Source organism: Chenopodium quinoa, unplaced genomic scaffold, assembly GCF_001683475.1.
Source record: "Chenopodium quinoa cultivar QQ74 unplaced genomic scaffold, ASM168347v1, whole genome shotgun sequence".
NCBI lineage: Eukaryota > Viridiplantae > Streptophyta > Magnoliopsida > Caryophyllales > Amaranthaceae > Chenopodium > Chenopodium quinoa.
Genome location: NW_018742904.1, coordinates 1,192,526 through 1,203,053, shown reverse-complemented (window position 1 = coordinate 1,203,053; position 10,528 = coordinate 1,192,526). Strand labels below are relative to the sequence as shown.

Sequence of the window (10,528 nt, the reverse complement as noted above, 5' to 3'; positions counted from 1 at the left end):
ATTTGATAATGTGCTGACACTATCTCAATGTTAGATATATGAAAGGAATTGAATGACAAGACATGACATTGAGATTGAGCTATAATAATTTGTGTTGATGAAAATTTCAAGAGTTAATAGGTTTTGATTTTCATATATACGAAAGAGCAATAGGTGACCAGAAGTTCACCAGAATAACTTATATATTATTGTCAAGTATTAGGTGACCAAAATCTCACCAAATACACTATTTAAGTCTTCAAAGATCTAGAAGATCACCACCTAGTAGAATTACAAGCAAGTGATTTACGGCTGTATACCAATTCTTTTGATTGGGGCTATTATATGTCAGCATATAAGAAATAGGAAAGAAAAACGTACAAATGTCAGCATATAAGAAATAGGAAAAGAAAGAAAAACGTACAACTGCACAACACATGTCTCCCCATTGACATTGATCTCCAGAAGTGAAAATATTATGGAAAATGTATAATAAATAGACATGATATGTAAAGTTAATGAATAAATTATTCTTCATTGAAATAGTTCTCCAGAAGAGATAAATCTTGTTTAATACAAATCTTTTGAGAGATAAATTTTGATTGTGATCCACCTAATGAAATGAATTTTAATGCAAATTTATATACTAAGTTGGTATAGAATTAGACGCCCCTATAAAAGAGATATTTTACCAACTTAGGGGGAGAAGAAACAACAAAAGTTGGAAAAATCGAAAAAAAATAAAAAAATTTGATGATCCCTATAATGGTAGTTTAAAATATTATATGCCAACTTTTGTCTATATACTATCAAGATATGTCGCACATTTATGATTTGATTTGTATTCAGTTATGACTCATGTTGCATAGCATTGAAGACACATTTTGGTCATATTAAATTATGTGTATATTAAGATAAAATCTTGCCAATTATACATGAATCACTACACCTGAAGTGTGGGTTGTATGATCGGTTCCAAAATATAGATATGATATGTGGCAAGATAGTGCAGTTAACACTTTTAATAGTGTAATAGTATATAAATACCATAGTGTATAAATACCCCAAAAGTGGTATAGATATCTGAATTATTACAATAGATGGCCTATGATGTAAGAAAAATTATGATGGTACCAATGAAAAATATATTCAGATATCATTGTCAAATAGCATGCAAATTAAAATTGTACCCTGAGGAATTATATGATGATACCGGTATATGATGGAACCGACAAATAATGCATATGCATGATATAATGGACTTGAGAATAAGAGATCTGGAATACATGTCCATTTTGATGTCGACATAATGATAATCATCATAAGTTTATCACGGACCAGAAATCCAATGAAATATGGATTTTTAAATCCACACTGTACAGTGTCTTGCATTATTTTGAGTCCTATGTATGTTCATATGCATGTGTGAGTCTAGGTTAATGTATTATTCATAGCATATATCGGAAGTTGTTAGATGCATTACGCATTGTATATTTTGTTTTCTATATCTCATATTGCTGCATTTGTTTTTATACAATAATTGTGGTATATGTGAATATTTGTTCAAAAATATAGTAAGACGTATTTGTAACTTTGATGGAAAATTAGAGAAATATATATATTCCAATGGGCTTATAGTTGTGATAAAATTATTGATGACGTCGAGTTTATAGCATGTCATGAATCATGTAAGAATAGTTCCTTAAGAACTTATGTACGACATATTTATATATCCAGCCCTACAAATTTTACATTTTGAATATTGTAATTATATCAAACTTTTGGTCTATGTGACTATACTATTGACATCTCAACCTGAAGTTTGAGCATATGAGAATTAGTAAGATCGAGAATTACTATTTGTATTTGCATGAAAATTATCGTGTCATTTATGAAACTTCTAATATAAAGAATATCAACGGGATACTTATGCGTGAGACTGTTTTCTTATGATCCAGAAGAACCATGATCAATGTATATAATTACATGTGTTATATTATTATTTCATACAAAATTGAAAAACAACATTAATATATCATATATTGCCATATAATTTTTAAAGAATGTTTGGTCAAATAATGATCATCAATTTCTATTATTCACGGCCTTCAGAAGAAGGTATAAGTTTAATGGTTAAGGCAACTTTAAACAGAGATTTCGAATGAAATGTGGACAAACACATGTATTATTGTTATAGGTATGGTGATATGAAGACTTGCTTGTTTGCATAAAGATTTGAAGATTTGGGAGGATCAAAAATCAAGGAATGATATTGTTCTGCATCAAGTGAGAAGACACTTAACTATATTGGATTCATTGCATTAGAAGGCCTCAAGTTATGTATTCATCAGGGGGGGAGAAATTACGCGCTGCACTCTTTTTCCCTTAATCATGGTTTTGTCCCACATTGGGTTTTCCTGGTAAGGTTTTTAACGAGGCAACATTTCGAGCATATTACGAAGAATGTTGTACTCTTTTTCCTTCATTAGGTTTTTATCTCACAGGGTTTTTCCTAATAAGGTTTTAACGAGGCACAATATTCGATAATGGACATCCAAGGAGGAGTGTTATGAAATATTTGTGGATATCCATTATCCTAGTATCATTCCGGAATATTCTAGATCTAGGGTTTATATTCTTATCCAACCAAACCCTAATTATATATATATATATACCCCATCCTATGGAATAAAGATATACAGATTAGTTCTCTTTCCATCTCTCATATTTTCTCCTTATTTCACAACAAAAATAGATATTTAGTAAAAATAAGTTTTTATCCGTAGTAGTAGGCTAGTAGCAGTAGCGATAACAGTAGTAGTAACAGTAGCATCAATAGCAACATTGTAACAATAGCAGTAGCAGGCTAGCAGCAATAATAGAAGTAGTTGCAGTAAGAATAGCAACAACAGTAGCATAGTAGCAATACCGTACCACTGGTAGTAGGAGTAGGAGTAGCGATAGCAGCAGTAGTAGTTAGTAGTTTAGTACTCGTAGTTAGTAGTGACATCCGGTAGTAGTTGGTACTTAGTGTTTAATAGTAAGTTATTACGGACTACTCGTAGTTAGTAACTACCTTATCAACACAAAATAAAAAAAATAAAAAAAAAAAAAAAACCAAAGCCTATTAACAAATGGATCTATATCTTGATGGGTTTGACAAAGATTACATTTCTTCTTCAGGATAGTACGGAGTACCGAGTACGGACAACAGAGTACATACGAAGAATTGGTTGGCAGATAGATGCCTTGTCAAGGGACAAACTACCAAATCTAGTGACTATAATTCATTAACCATACAAGACATATGATTGATAGCAACAGAACCAAATGCACTAACTTATCTTACAAAATGAGATAAACAATATAAAAGGCTACTAAACTAATTAACCCCAATAGGGGGGACGAAATTATATATTAGTACAGTCATGAGTAAATACATTTCTAATCGAAAGAGATAGAGCGGCCTAGGATATGGACACACATTGTTAACCAGACGCCAATCTTGGACAGTATTTTGAGCTACATTTTAATTTACTTACAAAAACCTATCCTGAACAATTTTGTTTAGTTCTTCCAACTTCTGGATAATTTTTGGATTCATCAAATCCCTTGCCTCCCTAATCAGTGTTCCTTCTTGGCTGAGATGATATGCATCCACCACAGCTTTTATCCAAGTATGTAGTTTCTCTGGTGTCCTGTACATTTCACACATAAAGTGAGGAAGGTAACTATCCGAAAGCAACCCTAACATAACGTTTAAGAAAAGGGAAAGGAATTTTTAATGAGATAGGTCACAGATATACATACGTGTACAAATTATCAACGTCTGTCCCTTCAAGCTCTTCTCCAGGAGTAAATGCATCTTGCAGAGAAGATAGTTTCTCCTCAGGATCCTCAATTGTCAGAAGATATTTCACAATCCTGATCTCCTTTGGCATTAGCCTCTGAAGATTACCTCTTGCAGTCTTGTACAAATGATATAACACATCCTTCACCTAGAGAAGGAAAACAGAAAAAAATTATCGAGTGCATGAAGGAATACATCCTGTGGAAAGAAAGATTTATATTCATTTTTTAGCAAATAGTATGGTTTTCATCTACCAAACAATATCATACGCATAATCAATCCATAACAAAAGAAGCAGTGCCAACACACTGACTTAAAAATGTCAACTAGTGTGATCAGCATGTGCTATGGTCTATTTCTCTAAACCTGGAACTTTCAACTCTGATTTAATTCAGTAATAAGACAAGCATAAACTCTTCAGACATAGCTTATATTGTTAGCTTCCATGAAGTACATTTATATCAAAGTTGGAGACAAGGCCACAAGGGTACTATATGCGTCTTCAGCTCCCTTCCCCAAGTGGTTTAGACTAAGGTCTTCTCCCTGCCCCAGTGAAAGGGTGTGTCCTTAATGCATTGACCATTGCACATCGTAAAACAAAAGCAAACAGCATTGAGAATTTTATAAAACCATCCTTTTTTCAAGGGCACCACTTCCAAATTTGTATCAAGTGTGCCACTTCTATCAATGGAAATCTTCTATATTTTTTTTACTAGATATATCTCTCGTCTCATGGTCCCCACTCCTACCTTTTTATTACTTCTCTCCTCTCACATCCCTTACTCTTGAATAAACTATAAAAGAAAACGGAGTATCAGACAAGGCCACAAGGGCTTCCACAACCTTGTAGCATTGACAAAAACACTTCACTTACAAATGGGTATCTATGTACTGGCGCACTTTTTGACATTCTAGCATTAGAAATTAGACAATTCATCATGCGCATTGAGTAAAAAACTGATGGAGCTCCAAGCCTTGTTATAGCAGAGAAATTATAAACATCATAACATAGTGATTCTCAATTGTAGATTAATTTAAGCTCTGAGCTCAGAAAAAAGAAAAGGCCATTTTCAGATTGAACGACTCTCCAAACCAAATTCTAAGCTTCCTCTAAAACTAGTAATACCTTACCTCATCTTTCATCATGTTTGATTCTTTGGCACTAGACCAAGCTTTTGTTATCATCAAAACCAGGGCAGAATCAAGTTCATTCTTCGCAGCCAAGGTGTCTATTTTTCTGCAAGCAGCATCTAAAGTGGGAGAGTTGATAATGTCCTGGAACTTCACTTCAGCAGAATTGATAGCCTCTAAGCTTTCAGAAGCTGTATCATAAGCTTGTACCGCAGATAGGCACCTATTCCCAAGCTCCACCACAGCTATTTTTGCAAAGAAGTATCATTACTAATGGAACAAGATGGCAGGTGAAAGTGTGATACAGAGAAAAGGAGATGAGGAAAAATCTTCATGGGGGCAAGAGGCTTAAATGCATATGAGTGAATCTTACATGCAACAATGACAGCGTGGGCAAGATTGTACAATGTACATACAACGCTAACCAATTTGAAATCCAAGGCTTGTAAGAACATTGATATGGTTGCAAATCGGTGCAAGAAAAATCCTAGTGAAGTTCAAAGATCAGACAGGAGTTTCATGGAGATCTAAGACCTTGTGATTGATGGAAAGACAGGTCACTAATAAACCAGCCAAGGCTACTTCATGGATGCTATAAATAAACTGTGGTACCTTCTTATTGTTGTGTTGTCTACTTGCCTTAGTTTTAATGTCTAAACATTCTCTTCCTTGTCACTTCTACAATCAACAAATCTAGTTACCAGTAATTTTTCAATTTTCCCACACCCAGCTTTCAAATTTTAATAATGTCATGGTAAGGAGAAAGTAATGTTTTGATGACAAAGAACGGGAAGGAAGAGAGCAGCAAAGGCACTAATGCACCATGGCAGTCATCCACTACTACACTCCCACCCCCCAAGGCAGATGACAGAGTGAAATTACCCTTGTGTAGATTAATGGCTCATGATGTTAAACTTTGGACATAAAATCTAAAAATTAACCACAAAAGTCTATGTTTATTGCTTTTGATTTTAAGGTTTGTGTCATTATGCCACCACCATCACGTCTTCTTCACCAATTACAGGGCCACTAATCTTTCCATGTCTGATATGTCTTGACTCTTGAGCTCAGTGAGGTCCTAGTACCCAAATTTGGAATAAAAGTTTGGTGGGAGTCAATAATTTTTTTGTCTTTAACTGGAGCTCCATTGACATAATTATCACACACAATTTTCAGTGGTTATGGTAGAAAAGTGTGGGGATTATGCCATGGGCTGGTGGTAAATGCAGCTGTGCCGGAGTGAGGAGAAAGGGACAGGGACTAGAAAGTGTTTAAGGAGTGGGTCATGTGATGGCGCCTGGCGATGATGATTGTGGTTGTGGTACTTGTGGCGGGGGGGGGGGGGGGGGTTGGAAGAAAGAGATGCATTTTAATAATATAAATTAAAAAAAAAAAAAAAAGAAAAAAGAAATAGACCAGTTTTAAAGGTTACAATAGGGGGATTAATTTGGGAAAGGTAGATTATCAGTTGAAATTATTATTAGTAAAACAATAATTAGGATTATTCTGAAAAAGCCAATAGTAATTCGGATCAATATCGTTGATTTTCCCATACATTATAGCACTAAAGCTTGTACTTTCAAACAAGATATCACTTTTGTTTTTATTTTTGAAAAAAAATATAAGACATCACTTAATCAAATGGTGTAGCAGAAAACGAACTGTGATTAGGAAGGTGATGATTATTTATATGGAACATAAAATTAGTGGCTAACCATTTTGCTCCTCAGGATTGTCATAATAAGATTCAGCAACAGTGTGAAGATGCTCAAAAAACTCCTTAGTGAAGTCTTTACGACGCCTTGCAACTACTTCACTAATATTTTCTGAGGATCCTCTCACTACCTCAAGAAGTTCATTAGCTCTCTGGACATCTTCATCAATCTGCACACAAAGTTTCAGAGCATTTTACAGTATAATCAAGAAAAAAAAAAAAAAAAAAAAAGAGAGAAAAAAAGAAAAGAAAAGAAAAAAGAACAAAGCACGTTTGCACTGTTAACAAAACTTATGCAAGATTGATACATAGCCACATGAAGTATGTTGCTTTACATGAATGATCAAAAAGACAAGAGAAAGCACCAGAAAAGAATCTTTTAAAGAAAACAGGAGATACAAGCCAATAACTGAAAACTAAAAAGTAGCATATTTAGGCATTTAACCGTAATTGATGACAATTTACACGTCAATTTTTATTAGGAGCCACCCACTCAAGAAATTTACTTATTGTACTAAATTGTCGTTACATGTTTTTACCTACCTCTCTCAGCTTCCTTCCAAGCCGAAGTAGCTTGTGTTTCATTTCAGGGTTGTCTTCACTCTCTGCCCTTTCCTCACAACGCATAAAAAAGTGGGGTCGGATAGAACTCCATTCTTTGCTAAAAATTAACAACCTTCTCCAATCAGTTGGAGATGGTTTATCCAACAAAAAAACTTCAATCAACTTGTCACAAACACGGATCATTTTAAGATTATCCATGTTGTCAAGGTCACCTTCCTCTTTTGTATTTCCACCGTCTTCTGTTGCCTCTTCTTGAAAAGCTTTACTATCAGGGAATGAAACTATAGCTTGCTCTTCTTTCCAATTATTGGCCGTCAGAGATGCATTTTTAACCCTTGCCAAGATTGAGGGATACTGAACTATATTAACCTTTGCCAAGAAAGAGGGATACTGCAACCTATTCAGGTTACGGATGTAATAGCCTGGAATATTATAATGCATAAAGGTTTATTATTTGATTCATATGGGAGAAGTAAATATTTAAACTAGCAAGTTCACTGCACCAAAACCAGAAGCCAAACACATTAAACTACAGAAATTGTTGTAGAAACCTATTCTTGGCACTTTGTCCCAATCAGGATGGCTTAATGATAAAACTTAACACCACTTTTCCGATGACGAAATATTTGCATGTTACATGAACAATCGCTCAAACACAGTGCAGCTAGGAAAAGTGACACTACTACTCAACTTAAAATCTAGTTTAACTGCGATAATATCAACTTAAATCAAGCTTATTCCAGGAGAACTTCATGGGCCAGTCACTGCCGGAGTAATAAATGATAGTTTTTGAGATTAAATAAAGCCTGGGAGAAGTCCTAACAATAGACAGAAGTGCAACCAGAATAATAGTACAGTACCGGTAATGAAAGCTCGAAATCAAGTTCAACTCAGTCATCAGACAACAAAATCAATTCAGTTCTGAATTTAAAGATATTTTTACACACTAAGTTTCTGTCACCTAAATTTAAAGGAAAAATGGAAATAAATAATCCCACTTTTGCTCGGTCTTTCGAAAACAATCCCACCTTTAATTTATTCCAAAATAATCCCACCTTTAACCCCCATCTTTTTTTAACAATCTCTGACCGGTTTAGTTAAGTTGGTAACCTGTTGTAGAGGGTGACTTGCCACGTGTTGATTGTTTATTGGTCAACTTAATAAATAAATAAAAAAAAAACTAATCTGCCTCCCATCCTTGATTCCCTTTCCCCACCTCCTTCCATGGCCTCCCAGCCACCAACGGATAACCCCACATCCCCTCCTCATCAGCCACCATTCTTGACCACCCATAGCATTGCCAACCAAATTCCCATCAGTCACCCAACATCACCCCACCGGATTGCCCGACCACGACAACAAGCAGCAGCATCACCGCCGTACGGCCCGTACCACCGTCCCTAACCACCCGAAAGCCCAGCTCATCCATCAGAAACCGCCCCTCACCCACCCATAAACAATCCTACACAGCCCAAAAATCAGCCCCCCACCCTAATCCTAATATCAGCCTAGTCAAGTACCCACCTTCCCACACCGAAATCATATAACTCACCCAGATTAAATGCATAAATAAGCAACCAAGGCACTAATTAGCCAAACAATAATGTTTAGAGATTGACTCAAATGTCAAATGTGGGTGAGAATTTATCACGTTTTAACCCAGAAAGGCTGCAATTATACTTGTGTAAATGAAGATTTCATTAAAAAAAAAAAACTTACCAATGATTATCTTTGGGTGAGGGGACAGTTTCAATTGGTGGGATGGGTGGTTGGTGACTTGTTGGAGGCTTGGAGCTGCCATTGATATGGAGAGGATGAGGGACAAGAGAGGAGATGTAGTTTTGGAGGTGGAGTGGTGGGCGGTGGTAGGAAAAAGGGGGTCGGGAGGTGTTTTCGAGTGGGTGGTGGTGAGGTGGTGTTTGAGGAGAGGAGAAAGATTTAAGAAAAAAGCAAAAAAAAAAAAAAAGGTTTACCTATAAAACAGGTTGTAGGTCATAGGGATTGTTAAAAGAAGATGGAGGTTAAAGGTGGGATTGTTTTGGAATAAATTGAAGGTGGGATGATTTTTAGAAGACCGGACAAAGGTGGGATTATTTGTTTCCATTTTTCCAAATTTAAAAAAAAAAAATTAGAAAGGAGAATTCCAGGATTTTGTTAAAATATACTTCCTCAGTTGCAACAATTGAACTTTTGCAGTAGTCATCACTCTTGTTTGACCATATAATATGAATCATATGTTAAGCAAAATATCTTGTTTGATTTGTCTCATATAATTCATAATATCAACTTTTTGTAATTTTTACACTTATACAATTATAGATATTCAACATATAAAATGTGCTATGGAATGCGTAATTTCATCCTTGTTGCAATATTGTTGGAACGGAGAAAGTAGCAACTAAGTTCTCTTGTGAGTTGCATAACACGCATAACATTGTCATATATCTGATTCTACCATATCCGGAAAAAATAGCAGTATCCAGAAGGCGGTACACTCGTATTTACAGAGCCATATAACATCATAATGAACACTGATTCAAGTTTGGTATATACAATTTCTAATTTCATTTCAAATCCTAATTGGTAATCCGAAGTGCAATTTAAGCTACAAACTACCAGTAGTTTTGATTTTTATATCATCAAGAACTAAAACAGTACATAGCTAGATTAAACAACTAACCAGGTCCGTCTTTGAGCCAGGGCAACAGGGGCGGCCGCTCTCCACCAACGGAAATAAATCCCATTTTTATAATCCCGCGTACCTGTAACACATTAGCATTTAGCACCCAAATATTACATAATTACCGAGTATATATAATCCAGAAAAACCCTTAATTCACTGACTATACTAACCATTTAATTTATAAAACCCTTGATTTTGAAATTGATATTTTTTATTAAAACAAAAACTATGTTACCTTAGAAGCTGCTTCAATGGAGAGAGGATAGCAGGCGAGAAATAGAGAATGAGGGGGGTGCGTGGGTAGTTAGCCCAGCATGTGCTGTGGCTACTAATCCGTACACAAGACCAAAAAAAATAAAGGGTAATTATCACTGGTACACTCAAGGTTTCACACAGTTATCAGCGGTACACCTATTGTACCCTTTCCGTTAAAAAAAACGTTAGTTTTGGCTTTTTTTTTCGATTTTTTAATCAGTGGTACACCCAAGGTTTCACACAGTTATCAGCGGTACACCTACCTTACCCTTTCCGTTTTAGTTTTGGCTTTTTTTCAATTTTTTAACTTAAAAAAATTTAATTAAAAAAAAAAAAAACCTTCTTTCTCCCT

General features: G+C 35.2%; 1 protein-coding gene across 2 annotated transcripts; it reads right to left on the bottom strand.

Annotated features, from left to right (window-relative positions):
• Nucleotides 1-3,337: 3,337 nt before the first annotated feature.
• LOC110727330 (uncharacterized protein At4g37920, chloroplastic-like) lies at nucleotides 3,338-10,291 on the bottom strand. Of its 2 annotated transcripts, none has more exons than XM_021906893.1 (7): nucleotides 10,157-10,291; nucleotides 9,919-10,000; nucleotides 7,218-7,660; nucleotides 6,676-6,844; nucleotides 4,961-5,205; nucleotides 3,790-3,977; nucleotides 3,338-3,677 (listed from the first exon to the last, which is right to left on the bottom strand). In XM_021906893.1, exons 2-7 carry the CDS (start codon nucleotides 9,980-9,982, stop codon nucleotides 3,518-3,520), a joined length of 1,269 nt encoding a protein of 422 aa, XP_021762585.1. In that variant the 5' UTR covers nucleotides 9,983-10,000; nucleotides 10,157-10,291; the 3' UTR covers nucleotides 3,338-3,517. The 2 variants fall into 2 exon arrangements, with proteins under 2 accessions (XP_021762585.1, XP_021762584.1); XM_021906892.1 differs by lacking the exon at nucleotides 10,157-10,291 and adding an exon at nucleotides 10,092-10,113.
• Nucleotides 10,292-10,528: the final 237 nt, after the last annotated feature.

Coding starts and splice junctions, on each gene's coding strand:
- LOC110727330 (XM_021906892.1), bottom strand. Junction 7,661..9,918: donor CTGGCTCAAAGACGGACCTG/GTTAGTTGTTTA, acceptor ATAATATTCCAG/GCTATTACATCCGTAACCTG. Junction 5,206..6,675: donor CAATCCTGAGGAGCAAAATG/GTTAGCCACTAA, acceptor TTGCAAAAATAG/CTGTGGTGGAGCTTGGGAAT.